Raw genomic sequence first — 19,481 nt, 5'->3', positions numbered from 1 at the left:
GCATTAAAGCGAATAATCAGCATTAAAGCGATTATTCGCTTTAATGCTGATTTAATGCTGACCGCTGCCCTAATGCTGGTCTAGGGCAGCGGTCCCCAATCCCCGGGCCTCGGATCGGTACCGGTCCGTAAGTCGTTTGGTACCGGGCCGCGAGAGTTGAGGCTCAGGTGTGAAATGTATGGTTTTGAGGGTTTTTATCGGTTTTCAGCGTTATTTTGTTATCGTTTTTATCGTTAACTCGGTTTTCCTGGGTCTTTTCACGTGTGTTATGAATAAATCTTCTTTTTTTCAGTACCGGTACTAGTTTTATTTTGTTGTATTTATCCACGACACCTTAAAGGCTGGTCCGTGAAAATATTGTCGAGCATAAACCGGTCTGTGGCGCAAAAAAGGTTGGGGACCGCTGGTCTAGGGTATAATTGGCCATTTTTAACTACTTTCGATGTTTCCTCTACATTTCAACTTTAAAAACTATTTACTTTGCCTTGTGTGGTATCATTCTTTTCAGCACAACCTGACGTGTCTGAATTTACAGTTATGTTTTCATTTTGACATACTGTGTTAACACAATTGATCTATAATCAGACAAAAAAACATAAAATTCGAGTAGAAAAAGTTACATTTTTTACTGTAACAACCACAAACAGGTTTAATGAATCATATTTTGTAACTTTAAATGCAAATATAAATTGTCAATTTTAAAATCATATGCACAAGTTTTGCAAACAACAAAGTTATTTTTTTTATAATCATTTCAAACTATTTACATAACAATCAGGTGTTCTGCATTCAATGAGATGCCACACAAATTATTTGTGCCACTTCAAAAATTTCTGCCTACTTTAAAGGAGAACATCACAGCCTGATACCTGCAGGTCTGACAGCAGCAGGTGTATCACTCCTGTTTTCTACCTGGAGACAGCAGTCGCCTCATTATTCTGATACACAACACAAAACTATCCACAACACTACATACTAACTACACAAGACAACACATTAACTACACACTCCAAACATGCTGAACTCCTAAAACTTCCACCTCTTCCTAAACAACCAAATGTCACGTTGCCATGTCATTTTTGATTGGTCGACATGGTGCATTTTTCCACCAACACGAAAGGGCTGTTTTTTGTTTGGTTTTGGTTTTTCTTTGCTCATAAGCAGAGAGTGCTTGCTGCGCTGTCCTTAGACAGTAAACGTGATGAAACTATTGAGGAAAAAACACCGCGCATATATTGTTTATCATGACTCTGGTTTTACGTGGCTTATCGACACAATTTAAAAACCGGTATATATCACCTTGTTGCTTTGTCATCTTAAAGTTCTCATGTGATTGGCTTACTTGCTAAGTAATTGCAAGAAGTTGAACAATTCAGTATAGGATTTTATGGGGACAATTCTCAAGTCCTGTCCCTATGTGACATGCAACAATTTCGCTCTGAATTAATCCAAAAAGCACTGTGAAGATAATTCCTGGAGATTATAGGCAATGGATCAAGTCTGACGATTACACTGAGGCGCGATTTGATTTCATCATCGTGTACAGATGTAAAGATTTGAAGTGTTTTGTGTGAGATTGTGACATGTTATTCCTCTCTCCTGCATTTTGTTCATGAGTAACCTTCATCTCGCGCTCATACTCTATGATTAAATTGACTGACAGCAATCACAAGATGATCCCTCCCTTTATCCGTTTGGTTTACACAGTCTTTCCAGTAGAGATTATATCGGAAGTAAACCAACCACAGGATGTCAAAAGCTGAATACATTGAAAACATATACAAGTGAATGTGTCATTTCAAATTCTGAAATAACAGGTATTTGGAACATTTCCAAATGGCATCCTGATTTTTAGTGATTATAAAACATTTGTGATCAATGACCGTTACAGGTGCTGTAATCTGCTCTGGTGAAGCTCCACTGTGACATTTGTATCAGACATAAAAGTGCATGGGTCTATTAATCCAGAACCCCAGGGTTATGAGGTAGTGAGAGAGACGAAGCGGAGGGCCAAGGGCCAGACACGCACCAGCTACAGCCTACGGGCCTGCCAGCTGGCCTGCTCCCCTGGGGTTCCCCATGCTCTGTCACTGCTGATAAGAGAAAATGGGATTTCCAATGGATACTGCTCAGCTGACGGTCTTGCTCAGACGCGAAACAAATAAAAAAGCGAGACATACGGATGGACAGATACAAAGATAAAGGGAAAAAAAGGAAGTTATAGCCTTTCAGCAAGAGGAAACGTATGCGCTCCTATCCCCACCAACATACATGGAAAACAGCGATTTGGAACTTGACATTACTCACTGTTTTTGGCCTGATTAATCTGAAAGATTAATGACCAGTGTAGAAAGAAAACACAATTTACAGGATGTGTGTTTGTGTGTTTTAGGGACCTGCGTGTGTGGAGAGTGTAACTGCCATGATGTTGATCCCTCTGGTGACTGGGGAGATATTCATGGAGACACCTGCGAGTGCGACGAGAGGAACTGTCATGCAACATATGACCGCTACACAGATGACTTCTGCTCAGGTCAGCAAGCTCTGTATGGTTAAAAAACAGATTCAAACACATGATGAGGGTTTTGTAGTCTGACTACTTTGCTTTGCTGACTGCTAGTGTGATAACCTAAATAAATAATAAGGGCTGGTGACAAAGTTACAGCTACTCTAATTTCTGTTTCATCTTTAAGAAACTGCAGTCCCATTAACTTAGCAAACACCAACAGCACTTTGTATGCTACTCTTATTGCTTTGGTACAACTTTTCAGCCATAACAGTAAACTTCCTATATAACTTAACGATAAACTGGGGAGCGGTAAATGTGACCTTTTCATGATTTCTCCAAAGAATTAATGAACAAAGTATAATAGATGCTACTATGGAGCTTTCCATTTATTAAATTATAATAGTTTTCTGCACAAACCCTGCTTTCACCAACTCTTCCTCTATGCTTTCGGCAGGTCATGGCCAATGCAACTGTGGCAGGTGTGACTGCAAGGAAGGGTGGGCAGGGAATAAGTGTGAGCATCCTCTGTCCTGTTCCCTGTCTTTGGAAAGCAGTTTGAAGAAGTGCAGAGGAACGTCCAATTTGCCCTGCTTCGGACGAGGTACCTGGTCTGCCTGTTGCTATGGTTACCATAGCAGGCTTGCACTCTGCTTTTACCTCTTGGAGTAAAATAGGTCATTTCCAGAATTGTAAAATAGGTCATTTCCAGAATTGCGCATCTCTTTATTCATCCTTATGAGCGTTTTACAGACATCAGTCAAATGTGATGGCGTCTCTAACCGAGCCATTATCTTAACAGCGATCGCTCGACTCTTGTGTTATACAGCAGTATGCATTAAAATGTGTGAGCATAATGAAGCCTTACACGCGCTAGTTTTTTTTATCTGGTTTGTGAGCTGTGATGTGCATTTGTCCTCATACTTATATATATGTGTGTGTGTGAAGGTTTTTTTCTGGATGTGTTATATACATTTAGTTACAATCTTTTCTGGCAACAATGTCAACTAACTCTCAGACTACAGGTGGTTGTGTCTAGATTTATTACAGTGCACTGTGTAATTCATAGGTGGCGCTTCTAGACAGAGGAAGCTTGTTTTCTTGGTACCTGTAAAAGTGGGGCTTAATACTAATAGTAGATTCAGCTACTGAACCAGTGGTTCTGCTAACGAAGCAAAGGTCCAGGTGTTTTGTGTTTATTCAAAGTCGTGCATCCACAAATCTTTGCTGGACGATAGTAAGATAGTAAGGGAAAGTGGGGGAATAGTATATGTAGTAGATGTGGAAGATCAGTGTAATAGAGGTGATGACATTGTGTATTGCCACCTACATTCAAAATATTTTTCAACAATTTTCAAATATTCATGACTAGAAGAGCGAAAAGATCAGATATAACATTTCCAGGATTGCGTGGATCTGGTTTAAGGGACTGTACAATCAGATGCATGACCGGTGTATATTTGGATATTGCTAAATTCTGACTGGTACACAGAATTGTGTAACATTCTTATCTTCTTCCCCCACTTCGAAGGAGGGAGCAGAGCTCGCACAAAACAGTGCAGACAGAAATATCTCAATCTAAATAACTGCTATTCTGTCTTTGGCAGAAATCTGTGTGTTCATATAGGACTCTAATATACATATTATGAATTTGAGAAATGGAGGAAAAAGTGTTTTTAAAAAAGCTTTTTTGTACTCCAGAAACATGCTTTTGCTTGAGCAGGCAAAGGTAAAAAAATATGGAACGAGACCACACACAAACAGTTAATTAAGAAACAACTAGGTGTTTACATAGCTGAAAGCTTTTCAGTCAACAATGTGAGAAACAAATGAGTCATTTTTTGCAAAGCAGCACTGATTAATCATTACAAGAAGTGGGCTTAAACGCTTCTGGGCATATCTACAATAAATGGTATTAAACTTAAATACCAAATGGATGATGTAAGAATAAGATCTAGAAAAAGGCTTGGCATTTATGGTCAGACTGCAGCAGACGTTTGGATATCGATGTCCGAAAAATCTAGAAGGTTAATGAATATTTCAGTTTCAGACGCTGCCAGGTGTTTGGTATTTGGAGGAAAACGCTAAACGCTCCATTGCTACTGAATTTGACTCACTTAAAACTATTCAGCACACACCGTGACACATTACAGAGGGTGCACAAAAGAAGACTGATTAGGACATATACATATCCTCCATGTTTTGTAGCATGTGACGAGTTCAGAGTTAGTCAGAAACTGCTTATGCAGAAAGAACTGTATGAACTAATAATTATCAAATGATTCATCTACATGATCTCTCACATTCTGTTCTCTAGTCAACATCTGCTGAGTAGTTACAGTTATTTAGGAGCTACTCATTAATGATTCATTAGTTATCAAACCGTTCCTGATTCATAACTTCTCACATTTTTGTGCAAAGTATTCAGCCAGCGTGTGATGATACGATATCCAGGAGCGTAGCAGTGCGCCTAAAAGAAGATATAGTTCCATAAATTACGAATAGCTTTTATTCTCATTTTATTCATAGTGTGTATCTCAAATTTGATTTTAGATTTAAAGTCTCTAGCGAGGTGTAGAAAAAGAAAACAAACCAAAAAATCTTTGATCATCAGTCTCAGTCATGTAATGCACATTGCCAGACGACAAAAAACAACAAGTTCTTACCATCATCCAAAGTTAACAATGCACAATGCACAGTTGTCCTTGCATTGACAGCCTGCATTGTTCTAAAGGATGCTACAGCCATTTGTTAATAAGACAAATTGTCTGGTAGTCTGCTGCATACACTTGGGTGTCTTCTCTTGTACCTTTTTACACTGATGCAGCAACCTTAATCAATCAGCTTTACAGTGCTGTGTAAGCCATTGTTCAGTGTTTTTCTGGGAAATACCTGGCAGTATGTCTGTACCTCAGGAGATGGTACAGTAAAGCCTTTGCTATTCTGTTGGTTGCACACTGATTGAACCTAATAATATAGGCAGTGGGCAGTTCTACAGGGACAAAACTTGCTTGGTCTCTGGACTCTGCAGATATGTCAGGGGTTAATGTGAAGCATTGATTCACTTGACTGTGTGGGAAGTCAGGGGGGGATGTATAGCTTTTCTGCAGCTGGAAATGGAAAGGGAGGATATGTGTGCTTTGTACTGCATGTTATACTCTCACCCATGGGCGAAGGAGCTGCTGATTACACCTGAGTGCACGGTTGCTACCATGGAGACAACAAATTACAGAAAAGTTAACATCACAAGGTTCAACTGAACAACAACAACAAGCAGGCAAAACAGAACCATTTTGTGCCTTTTTCTAATGTATCACCATTACATATTGTGCCAGGAAGACGGCCTCAAACCAATGGCGTGATTGAGGACATATGACGTTCCCCACCACATAATGAACCAGAAAAGATTAACTTGTGCACAGAGAGTTAATTAACTTTAATTCCTCTTATACTTCCTTTAAATTATCTCCAAAAGCTGCAACAAAATGAAACTTCAATTTACACAGTGCAATGGAACAATTAATGGGATTCATGAATGCTTCCCTTTCAGAACTGCATTAAAAAAAAATGTTTCCAGCCCATTCAGTAAGCGTTTAAAGCCTGGCAACGTATCTCACTGTTGTTGGTTTCCTGTTCATACACCTAAATGAGAATTAGGATTTGGAAACTATGAGATACGGTACAGTTCTAGGCTGAGATTCTCTAACCCTTGTCGAGGGAAACAAAAATTTTTCTTCTAGTTGCTTTCTGTCTGTAGCAATGATGTAGTGCTTAGAAACTCACAACGGTTGGAAAGAATGTGTTCATTGCATGACTGTGATGTCAAAAGATGTAAACAATAAAAAGGAAGACAGGAAGCAAGGTGGGAGGGAAGATACAGAGCGAGAAAGAGAGAAACTGAAGGAGACAGACACAGAAAATCACTTAGGCATGGATGAATGAGGCTGGTACAGATGTTAGTCTGAGAGGAAAGGCCTTGAAATTTGAAACAGCAGCTTCAGAGCTTCTTCCTGAAAGATGGAGACAAGACGCTTGTGGAGTACATTCTTTATACTCTGGTATGTCCTGACGGAAACACCTGCTTTCAACATCTTTTTGCTGATTCTTGGGATTCCTTTCTCTGCTCTCTAGTGTGGCCTGTAGTAGACATTCACTGTATGTGTGTGCTACTTTTTAACATAGCACATTCCTTCTGCAGTAGAAAAAAATGTTTTTAATCTTACAATGTTGTGTCATTTGCAAGGTTTTGAAATATAGTTAATTGTCTGTATAACAAAACTGATTTTTTTTTTATCCCCTAAGAAGTTGTTACCACATTGGTTTTAGATGACTATCATAAACTTAGTACATAAAGTGAATCTAGCTGCATACTGAATGCTGATGGAATGCTTTCATTCACACCACGGGATAGGACATATGAGCAAAGGATGAGCACATAAGGGGCCATCATTAGGCTTAATGCATTATACCTGTTGTGCTGGAGGACTCATTGCAGCTGTTGCTGAAATAAAAATGAAATTTAGTGAAAAGACCTTAAACCGGAAGGAAAACCAGACTGACAATGCTGAAAGCACTCTTTAACTGTGGTCACGCGTTGTTTAATATATTGTGCAGTGGATTTGATTTTACATTTAAATCTTTAAATCGACATTTTTGAGCTTTTTTATTTTTCCAGGTGCAAAGAGCGGATAATGTAGATGCAATCCAAGAGGTTTTTTTTGTACTTTTGCCTGCATGTTTGTCAGTTTCACAGCTCTGTGGTGAAAGGATTGTCACAGCTGTGGTTGTGTTTATGCAGATCAGGCAGTGCAGCACAATTTTGGTGCTCACTTTGGCATAACAATGGGCTCCTATGCCCACTTGCTGTTGTTTGAAAATGTGATGAATGAGACACAGTGTAGATGGGACATTTCTCAATTCTGTTCAATTTTGTGGCCCTGCCTTTTGCTTAAATTTAAAGTCCATATATAAAATTGTCTCTGTAGCCATCTGTTTAATACATATCAGGTACATGATTTATATAGGGTGAATGCTTGAATTAACCTAGCAGCTGGATTATAGACTACTTTATGGTTCAGACCTCAAGCTAATCACAGCAAATCATGTAAGAGTACGTTTAAGGCAAGGCAAGGCAAGGCAAGTTTATTTGTATAGCACAATTCAACAACAAGGTGATTCAAAGTAAGTACAATATATTCTCAGCTCTGCAATTTGATAACACGGAAAACTGATGTCAAAATTATGATTTTAAAATCTTACCAATATTGAAGTTATGTGGTCATGGAATAATCAGTCATACTAGTTTGTGCATGTAAGCATATTTAAATATTGCTATGTCCACACTGCATGCATCAGTGGTCAGATCTATCAATTCAATTCTTCAAATGTTGCCTACATCAGACTTTAACCTGACTAGGTAACGACCCCGAACGAACCCATATGTACAAATAACTCACATGCAGTATGCTCTAAACATGAAAGCCGATAAATTCAGCTTGCATAGTTTCATTGCTATGTTAGACTGGAATCCAGCCAATTCATGAGAATGTGATAGTTGAGGATGAAGCCAAAATTTGACAAATTTGAATCTGAGTGCTGTTGTTCAATGGTTTCAATGAAACAGATTTCCAAGGATTTCAGCCTTTAACTACATCTGTCAGCATCTAGGAGGAGGTAGTCAGGTAAAAGCTATATATATATATATATATGTATATATATATACATATATATGTGTATATATGTGTATATATATATATATATACACACACATACATACATCATATATATATATATATATATATATATATATATATATATATATATATATAGCAGCTGGAGGAGTCAGGACGCCAGGTCAGGGGGGAGATATCATCACCCCCACCCGAGATTGGGTACATAGCCCCAAGTGTGATAGGAGAAGGATCGTTGAGTGCGAGAGGAACTGACCTGAAAAATAGGATCATGGCCAAGCTTGAAACCTGGATCCCCCGTAGCCGGTTACCAAGATTACGTGAAGTACCCTCAGAAGGTCTGCTAGATGATGTTAATGCAGCACTACGGGCAATACCTACAACCACGATTACCGACACTAACAAGCTGATCTACAATACGGCAGCAGTGATCAGTGAGATGCTTGGCTACAAGTTGAACAGCCACAAGGGGCAGTACCCTCCATGGAGAAGGAGGCTAGAGGGCAAGATCAAAGTAGCACGGAGAGAGGTTAGCCAACTAACAGAGTTGCAGAAAGGTGCGACAAATAAGGTGCATAAGAAATACAGCAAGCTGTCCATACCTGAGGCCTTGGAAACTGCCAAGCAAAGACTCACAGCCTTGGCCAGCCGCTTGAGGAGGTACACCAGAGAGATAGAAGGCAGGAGAATAAACCAGCTGTTCTCCACAGAACCAGCAAAGGTGTACTCTCAGTGGCAAGGGAACAATAAGAGAACAGCACCACCAAGGCTGGAGACGGAGCAATACTGGAAGAGCATATGGGAGAAGGATGCAACCCATAACGGCAATGCTCAGTGGCTAGAGGATCTGAGGGCAGACCACAGCGACCTCCCTGAACAGGGTCCAGTAACCATCACAGTGGCAGATATCCAAGAAAGGGTCTCCAGTATGAAGAGTTGGACAGCACCAGGGCCCGACATGGTTCACGCCTACTGGCTGAAGAAGCTAACTGCACTCCACGAGCGTCTGGCAGCACAAATGAACCAGCTGCTAGTTAACGAGAGACACCCGGAATGGCTAACTGAAGGCCGGACGGTCCTGATCCCCAAGGACCCCAAGAAGGGACCGGTCCCCTCCAACTACCGACCAATAACCTGCCTCAGTACTACATGGAAGCTCCTGTCAGGCATCATATCGGCTAAGATGAACAGGCACATGGGTCAATACATGAGCGGGACACAGAAAGGAATTGGCAAGAATACCAGAGGCGCAAAACACCAGCTACTGGTAGACAGAACAATCAGCCGAGACTGCAAGACCAGACTGACCAACCTGTGCACTGCCTGGATTGATTACAAGAAGGCCTATGACTCAATGCCCCACAGCTGGATACTGGAATGCCTAGAATTGTACAAGATCAATGGGACCCTAAGAGCCTTCATCAGGAACTCAATGGGGATGTGGCGTACAACACTAGAGGCCAACTCCAAGCCCATAGCACAAGTCACCATCAAGTGCGGGATCTACCAAGGAGATGCTCTGTCCCCACTGCTGTTCTGCATAGGCCTGAACCCCCTCAGTGAGATCATTAACAAGACTGGCTACGGATACCGACTACGGAACGGAGCAGTTGTCAGCCACCTCCTGTACATGGATGACATCAAGCTGTATGCCAAGAGTGAACGAGACATCGATTCACTGATCCACACTACCAGGCTATACAGCAATGACATTGGAATGTCGTTCGGACTGGAGAAGTGTAGTCGGATGGTAACAAAGAGAGGGAAGGTAGTCAGAACTGAGGGGATTGAACTACCAGAAGGCAACATTGCAGACATAGAGGACAGTTACAAGTACTTGGGGATCCCGCAGGCGAATGGGAACCATGAAGAGGCCGCTAGAAAAGCTGCAACCACCAAGTACCTGCAGAGGGTCAGGCAAGTCCTGAGGAGTCAGCTGAATGGTAAGAACAAGATCCGGGCCATCAACACGTACGCCCTGCCCGTGATCAGGTACCCTGCTGGGGTAATAGGCTGCCAAAGGAGGAGATAGAAGCCACTGACATAAAGACAAGAAAGCTCCTTACCATGCATGGAGGGTTTCACCCCAAGTCCAGCACCCTGAGGCTGTACGCTAAGCGGAAGGAAGGGGGCCGGGGACTGGTGAGTGTCAGCACCACAGTCCAGGATGAGACAACGAACATCCAAGAATACATTGGGAAGATGGCCCCAACTGACCGAGTGCTCAGTGAATACCTCAGGCAGCAGAAACCCAAGAAAGAGGAGGGAGACGAGGAACCATCATGGAAGGACAGAGCCCTGCACGGTATGTACCACCGGCAGATAGAGGAGGTGGCTGATATCCAGAAATCCTACCAGTGGCTGGACAAAGCTGGACTGAAAGACAGCACAGAGGCACTAATCATGGCAGCACAAGAACAAGCTCTGAGCACAAGATCCATAGAGGCTGGGGTCTATCACACCAGGCAAGACCCCAGGTGCAGGCTGTGTAAAGATGCCCCAGAGACAATCCAGCACATAACAGCAGGGTGCAAGATGCTAGCAGGCAAGGCATACATGGAACGCCATAACCAAGTGGCCGGCATAGTGTACAGGAACATCTGTGCGGAGTATAACCTGGAAGTCCCGAGATCAAAATGGGAGATGCCCCCAAGGGTGGTGGAGAATGACCGAGCTAAGATCCTGTGGGACTTCCAGATACAGACAGACAAAATGGTGGTGGCTAACCAACCGGACATAGTGGTGGTAGACAAACAGAAGAAGACGGCCGTAGTGATCGATGTAGCGGTTCCGAATGACAGCAATATCAGGAAGAAGGAACACGAGAAGCTGGAGAAATACCAAGGGCTCAGAGAAGAGCTCGAGAGGATGTGGAGGGTGAAGGTAACGGTGGTCCCCGTGGTAATCGGAGCACTAGGTGCGGTGACTCCCAAGATAGGCGAGTGGCTCCAGCAGATCCCGGGAATAACATCGGAGATCTCTGTCCAGAAGAGCGCAGTCCTGGGAACAGCTAAGATACTGCGCAGGACCCTCAAGCTCCCAGGCCTCTGGTAGAGGACCCGAGCTTGAAGGATAAACCGCCCGCAGGGGCGTGCTGGGTGTTTTTATATATATATATATATATATATATATATATATATATATATATATATATATATATATATATATGTATGTAAAGTTTGTAGTATGCATGCTTGTTGTTTTTGTCTGCTTCCACTTGTCTTTGCACTAGGATGATGTCGGAGTAAATGTGCAGTCATATTCGTTGTGTTTCTAGTGCTTTCAGGTTAATCTCGTTGAAATTACGTTAAAGCCACAACATGCATACAAGCACGTGGGGCCATGCAAACTATATAAACTAGTACTATTTTGAGTTGCTGCAATGAAAGTTCAGTAAAATGGACTAGCCTGCTGCATCATTTTTAATTTAGATTTTCTGGGTGTCTTTGAATTCAGACCTCTTTAGGTTGATAATTTTCAGTTCAATCAAATGATGTGGCATCCTTTTGTTCCTAGCATATTACCCGGTTCATATCAATATAGATATCCAACATGATTTCTTTTTCCTGTTGATCTGATGTGTTTTCAAAGTGTTCCTTTAATTTCTTGAGCAGTATCCGTTAGTTCTCAACTTTTCAAAAATGGAATGAAAATGATCTTAAGACACGCACATGAATGTGTCATTTACTTTAGCAAGAAACACACGCGAAACATGAACACGCATGCACACACTCACACTGGTGGATGGCTTGACGGCCATGGAGATAATCAATAAGGCAGGGGTGTTATGACATCACCGGTTGCTAGGGTAACTGAGTCCACTGAGCAGATGGTGGTATGTTGTATGTGAAGAAGGACGAGAGCTTGTTATGTTTGTGTCTGTGCATGCTGAAGTGCGTGGTCATAAGAAGTGACAGTGATGTGACATGGACGACACATTAGATGACGCTGTCATTCGAGTAGCTGTCTTGTAAATTCATGCTCTGCACTATTTATTGCCCCTAATTTCCCCCAGTGAGTCATCGAAAGATAAGGCAGGCACATACACATTATGGATGTGTTTTAGGTCTAATTTGGTGGCACTAAACACAAAATGTACTCCGCAGGGTAACAAACAGGGAAAATACTCAGAGTGAATAATGATTGTGCAAAAAAAGGACATACCCAGCTCAATAAAAACAAGAGAAAAGAAAAAGAGGGGCACTGTGTGTGCTGTGATTTAAGAATCTTTATTGCACCAAGAAATTCCCTTTGTGCAATTATTTTTCTCTTAGGCTACGTCCACACTCGCCTGGATAGATTTGAAAACGGCGTTTTCGTCTGAAAACGCTCGACGTCCACACTATCGTTTTCAGTCGTTGTCACAGAGCTGTCCGTCCACATTGAAACGGCCGAAAACACTTACGTTCCAGTACTGGAATGCAAGATAATTCGACCTGCCTCATTTCTGTCTGCCCCTTATTTACTTTCCGGCTCGTTGAAACGTCGCGGCAAAATGTCGAGACTAATGACTAAAATGTGTCATCGTTTTCAAAAAGTCTCAGTTTTTGCTGTCCACACTGTGATGCGAAAGCACAGTTTTAAAATGTATGCGTTTTCGAGAGCGTTTTCAAAACGCTGCGTTTTCCTTGAGGGAAAACACCGTCTCAGTGTGGACGGGAGGCCAGAACGGAGAGAAAATGATGTGTTTTCAAACAAAAACGCATTAGTGTGGACGTAGCCTTAATTCCGAAAGTGTATTTAGTTTTTACACACACTGCTTCCGCATTTCTGCTTAGTTTTTGTTAAATAAATGATGTCATGTCCCAATATATTCCTCTTAGATTGTAATTACCTAATTTTAAGATTTGGTACAGACTAAATAGGTTTTTATTGTTTTCTTTAAAATCCACAGACATCGGCTGTACTTTCATCTTACCTATGGTCCCACACACTGATACAAATCCTCATTCTAATGAGGACACACATGATATTTCTTTTAAGTGTTTCTGTTTTAACACAAAGCTGACAGCACAGCTGGAAACCAGGCCAAAGGGCGCTTCACAGCAATCGCCACTGTGCTCCCAGTGTAGAAACAGGTACAAGTAGAAATTGGGGCCACAATGCTACAAGTCTGATTGCTTATCGCTGTTTCTAGATCAGGCTCTTGCTGCTTAGCTGTGGTTGACATATACGCAGCTTAAATATCAGTTAGATTGTTTGCTAGTTTTGTGTTAGCATGCTGTTTATGCAGATGCTTGAAAAGAGTCTGTACAGTGGGGGGAATAATTATGTGATCCCCTGCTGAAATTGTAAATTTGCCCACTTAAAAAAAAACTGTCTCTAATTTTAATGGTAGCTTGATTAAAATTAGGGGAGGGGTTTGGGGGCAGAATATCAACCAAAAATGCAGAAAGAAATGCATTGCTTAAAAGTTATAAATTGATTTGGATGTAATTGAACAAAATAAGTATTTGATCGCCACACAAAACATGACTTGGTACTTGGTGGAGAAACACCAATTTGTCACCAGGATTGCACACGTCTCAATGGAATTTTGGTGCGCTCCTCTTTACAGAAACTATCTAAATATTTTAGGTTATGTCTGTGAAGTGAAACCTCTTATCCAAGAAGCTTCTTCACGTCTAAGAGCAATTGTTTGACGGTCCCAGATTTTAAGCCCTATGGGAGTGTACCCAAGAGGGTCATGGACCCCTTATTGATCCTCTACCTAATCACACAAGCCACGGTGTGAAAACGGGTGTGGGTCCCAATCAGCCAAGGTTTCGGGTGAACCCACTGTGAAACCTAGCCCCACCCTATCAATTGATTTACTGAGGTTAAATGGCCCAGGATGTGAGTGGGCGTTAAGGCGTCTGGGATCTCAAAACAGTTGGTGTCGTAAGCCCCGCCCTCTGTTCAAAGATGGTCATTCACAGTGGACATAGATGGCTTCTTTAACTCCTCTTTCAAACCGTCTGTCTCCTCTGTCCAAAATGTGAACATTGGTGTCCTCGAAAGAGTGACCTTTGTCCTTTAGATGCAGACGGACAGCCGAGTCTTGTCCCATCGAGGTGGCTCTTCTATGCTGTGCCATGCATTTATGAAATGGCTGTTTGGTCTCTCCGTTGTAGAGGTCTGGGCAAACAGCCCCAAAGCATAACGTTTCCACCTCCGTGCCTGACTGGGTGTGCGGTGTTCTTTAGGCTTTATGTCATACTCAGCCTTTCTCTTCCTCCAAACATGACAAGCCAAGTTGATGCCAAATAGCTCCATTTTGGTTTCATCTGACCACAGCACTTTCTCCAAGCCTCTCTGAATTATTTAGATGTTTACTTGCAAACTTAAGGTGGGCCTGTATATGTGCCTGTAAAGGATTCGGACCCGACACACTGTGTTTTCGTTCGTTTTGAGCTTTTTATTGAGAACACAGTAATACTTTTTCCGGCACACTCAGCAGCCGACTTCCAGTCAGCTGCACACTCCTCTCCCCTTTCGTGTCCAACGTCACTGAAAAAGGGAAATCCTTGTCAGGACAATCACATCCACCTGTCCCTCCAACCTCCCTGGCACTGCCCCTTGAGCTCACTGCACCACCCCTCCTCTGCAGCTGAGCCAGGGATCACACCTCCGCCACAGTACTTTATTGAGCAAGGGGATCTTTCATATTTCAGTCCATTACTGGGTAGTGTTTTACTAATTGTGTTCTTGCTGGTCTCAACAGCCCAGATCATTAACAAACTCTGGTTCAATCCCTGGCTGCTCCAGTCTGCACGCCAAATATCTTTGGGCAAGATGCTAACTCCAAGTTGTATGAATGTTAGATAGAAAGCACTTACATAGAAGTGCTCGTATGAATGGGTTAATAGGGCATGTTGTATAAAACATGGCTCATGTTTTATACAACATGGCCCAGCAGAGTAGAAAAGCGCTTTCTAAGAACCAATCCATTTACCATTTATCCCATGAGGCAAGATCTTGCATGGAGCTCCAGACGGAGGATGATTGATAGTAAATATATATATCTTCCATGTCTGAATAATCACACCCCCAGTTGTCACCTTCTCAGCAAGCTTCTTGTAGGTCTTGTGGCCCTTTCCAGCCTTCTGCAGGCCCTGACATCCTTTCACCTCCTGACATCCCACCATCTTTGCCCATGGTTGTGGAGAGGTTGGAGTGAGATCAGGATTATCTGGAATTGACTGAGTGATCTGTAATCTGCCTGCCACATGGGCGCAGATCCAGACTGGCTAGAACAAGCCGGGTAGTAGGGGATCAAATATTTACTTTACTCAGTGACATGAATCTATACGTTTTATTTTTCTGGATTTTTGGCTGATATCCAGTCTCTCTCCATTATAAAGAAACTACCATAAAAATTTCACACTGGTCAGTTCTTTGCAAAGGAGCAAATTCAGCAGGGGCGTGAATGATTACTTCCCCCACTATAAGTGTGAGCAGCAGTTTAGCTTTTTTCCTAAATATAGGGTTAGCACCTATGATAACTTAGATCTCAGAGGTAAATTCTACACTAAAGCCAGTATGCAAATCAGTTTCCTAAAATTACAGAGTGAATAGAATAGAATATAGATTATATAAACAACTTCCGACAAAGAAAGATTATTCTGTTAAAAACACAACACAACTGCTCAGATGTGAGAAGACGTTTCTATTTTTCTAGGTCAGTGCCAGTGTGGACAGTGTACTTGCCACCCACCTGGGGACAGTCGTGTTCATGGCAAAAACTGTGAGTGTGACGACCGTCAATGCGAAGACATCAGTGGAGAGGTCTGTGGAGGTAAGCGAACACACGCAGACCCTCACACACACACACACACACACACACACACACACACACACACACACACACACACACACACACACACACACACACATTAAGTCTTTGTTGTGCCCTAAGGGGTCTTTGAAACTTTGCCGGTAGCGTTTGTAAATTTGAAGATCAGTGCACCGTGATCCTGTCTGCTCTCATTGATATCCACAGGCACAACCTTCTAAACCCTTGAGCCTAATTTTAGAGAAACTTCTCTCAGCTGCTGAAGCTTCTGTTTGAGGTCTCGGGAAGTTGGCGCTCATAATTTGAGCCATTTAGGCAGAGATGCTGTAATGAATACAGTAGCTCACACTAAAACATTAGAGGCTCAGTTGAATTTGATATTTCCCATTGTAGATGCTAGAGCTTGAGAAAAGACAGAGAGAGAGAGAGACTGGCAGAAGCCAAATAAAGACAAAAAAGGATCGTAGTGCAGGTCATGAGAGTCATATCAATGATTATCACAAAGCCTCTTTAATTTGACTCCACATGACTCAGAGTATTTTTTTGGATACATACACCACACGGAGATCTGCTTTTTGGGTCCTTTGCTGTAATGAAAGTGCTGGAAAAATGATAAAATATGACACATACACGGTTTTCCAAATAATAGCTCTTTTTTTTTTCCAAACTAATATCTTTCTAACAACAGCGAGGAGCTTTTCCTTCACATGTATACCAAACAGGGAAGGTACTTAGTGAAACTCAGTTCACTGTTCAGTCAGTGAAGTTTAAAACTATTTGTCTTTTCTCTTAAATTCACATGTGATCTGTCTAACTGCTACCATATATCAATATGTGGATCTTCCAGGGTAGGGAGTTTTTTTTTTAATGTTCTAGTGAGCTGTCTCACTATTGCATTAGTGGTGCAGTGCAGCATCTGAGGGTAATTTTCTGTAGTATTGATTGGATTATGGCCACTCATTGTCCTTTGGGCTGTCCAGGGACAATCCTTGAGGAGCCTTCTGGGTTAGCCTATCTCCAGCACTGCTGCACATGCAAACAAACATAAGCATACATACGAACAATAGGTCCACAATTATGTCTGTATACTGAAAGGCCTGTGGAAGTCATTGGGTATTTTGAGAAGCTGAAAGGCACTCGAAACAAGGTGACACGTGAGGATCAAACATATAGGAGCTTTGTTTCAAGGGGGTTTGTAAGAAACTTCATAAGTCATGGTACAGTGCTGTCAGTGCTGCTGACTGTTTGGACCTCACTGCAGACAACAGAGAAGAGACACGTGTATACAATTCAGTCCTTCTGTGTTAACAAGCTTGTCAGTCAGGTCGGTCCTTACTTGACTCATGAGGGTTGTATCCAAAAACAAAGAACAAGAAGACAAAATGTTTACTTTGTACACTGCAATTTAAAGCAGTCCACTCTTTCTTCTGGTCCATAATTTCATCGTTTTTTTACACCTTCACTATGACAAAGACATATTCGTGTTATATGGGATAGAAAACATGGGTGGTCAGTCATACTGAACACAAGATCACACAGGACCTTCTTCAGTGTAGAGGCCACCTTGTACTTAGATGATTGAATTGGCTATAACATAATTGTGTTTTATTTCTCTTCCAAACTGGAGTTGTTTATTTTAATCTCACTGGAGCTACTCGTGACTGGATTTTGTTATTATTTGTCAGTTGGAAGTTTGAAAAGAACATCTTAGGCTCTCAGGCTTAAGGCAATAAATTGCTTTCTTTTCATATTGTATCATTAATGCCAAGTCTGAGTGTTGAACTTTTAAACTGTCCAGATTTTACATGCATAATTATTACTTTGATGTTTGGATTGACACGAACCGTAGTTAAAGTCTGAAGCTGGTCATTATGTCGGCTCCCACATTCATGTTTAGCCAGATTTCTGGCTGTGGGTATTAAGTGGGTATTATGAAGGCTCCGTGCCCCACAAAGTCACACAGTAATCTCCAGATTTTACAGAGGTTTACTGAAACCACTGAAATCATGTCAGCATATCTACCGTGAACGTTTCTTTATGACAGGGATGTTGCTAGATACCTGCACTGTGTCTCTACTTTGATCCTTCTGTCTGTTGTGTACTTTGTACTTACTTTGATAGTGCAAGATCTTCATGGTGTCTTGAATCTGACATGCTCTTTGGTGCACTTGAAAATGACCACTACAACCTTTAAATGTCATGCCAGCTGTCCCATTTGCAACTTGTCAAGCAACATGCAACATTAAATTCTTCTTTAGTGACAATGGGAATTGAAAATGAACAGACATCAAAGAATGCATTAACAAATCAAAAGACAATAAGCTGCAAATAAATGTGCTGCTTTAAGCTAACACTGGTCTTATCATTAGCATTGGCGGTGGATGCTCCTTATGCTGGTTTTAAACTGTTCTGCAAATAAGCCAAAATGGTTGAGAACATACATTCCTTCATAGCCAAATTGATAGCAGGTGTCACAATAATACATCTTAGGTAAAGTGTTGGGTTAATAAATGCATTAATATCAGATACCACATACCATCATGCATTTCTTTGTGAAATAATGATCAAAAATGAAAGAAACGCAAAGGAACAACAGAGGTTATCTTGCATTCTTTGTATTAATTAACCTCTGTGATCGCTTCAACAGTCTAATTCAAATGAACTATGTAAGTGCTAATGCCTGGCAAATACAGTGTGGTCACATGACATTTACAGAGGTGAGACCGAGGTTAGATGCTAGGCTGTTTAGGTCTAATTTTCACAGTTTGTGACTTTAAATTATAGTTGAGGGAAATTATAATAGGAGTCTTGTCAGTCTGCGATTACATCTAATATCTGGTATCTGCTTTGTTTGTATTTTCTACATACAAACACCCACCCTATTGGATCAGGATAAACCTTGTTCTCATTGTTCAGTTTAAAATAGACTCAAAAGAGATTCTTGCTGTGTGGTAACAGCTTTTAAACAGAAGGCAGCTTAGATCTTTTGCTCTCTCTTACTAGTTTCTTCTCTTCCTCCCTGTACTCACACAGCTCCATTTCTTTTCTTCCCTTTGTGGCACTGAACTCTAAACCTCTGTCAGATTCTTTCTGCGAGTAGCACAGATCTGCTGGGTTTGATACCAAGTTAACAAAATGCTGAAATGCGATGCATGCTCCATTAAAAGCATATCTAAGTACTAAGTGAAGGCAGCTGCACTTGTTTGAGTTTTGTGATCGGCAGGCGCAAACTAATTGAATGAGGGCTAGATTTCTGCTCCTTTAAAGCAATTAACCACTCTCCCAAGCTGTCTGATTGAGCCTTTCGTGCATGGCTTTCTTTTTCACCCATTTGCTCAGAGAAACTTTGGCTTTAGAGTAAGTAGAAATGAACTTCTCAGTTTCTGGAAACAAATGAAGAAATATTGCATCTGAACCAAGCTCCCTGAAGAAAAATAATAAAACACTAAGGAATATTATTCTATTATAATGTATGGGTATTTATTAAAAATTGAATAGTAAATATTTCAAA

The 19,481-nt window shown here is 41.4% G+C and overlaps 1 protein-coding gene across 3 annotated transcripts in view; it reads left to right on the top strand.

Annotated features, from left to right (window-relative positions):
* Positions 1 to 19,481, top strand: part of itgbl1 (integrin, beta-like 1) — a 54,586-nt gene that overhangs the window by 26,212 nt on the left and 8,893 nt on the right. For all 3 annotated transcript variants that reach the window (XR_014889084.1, XM_085250695.1, XM_085250697.1), the window contains 3 exons: positions 2,393 to 2,533; positions 2,964 to 3,110; positions 15,857 to 15,973. Coding sequence is in view for 2 of the 3 variants with exons in the window: in XM_085250695.1 (XP_085106821.1) it covers positions 2,393 to 2,533; positions 2,964 to 3,110; positions 15,857 to 15,973 (405 nt within the window). In the remaining variant the exon portion in view is untranslated. The remainder of the gene's footprint in view (positions 1 to 2,392; positions 2,534 to 2,963; positions 3,111 to 15,856; positions 15,974 to 19,481) is intronic.

The sequence above is a fragment of the Mchenga conophoros genome, linkage group LG16 (assembly GCF_057382185.1).
Source record: "Mchenga conophoros isolate Kocher_MC1m ecotype Shallow Benthic linkage group LG16, M_conophoros_male_GT1.1, whole genome shotgun sequence".
In the NCBI taxonomy this organism is placed as follows: Eukaryota; Metazoa; Chordata; class Actinopteri; order Cichliformes; family Cichlidae; genus Mchenga; species Mchenga conophoros.
This window is presented reverse-complemented; position numbering and strand designations above follow the sequence as displayed.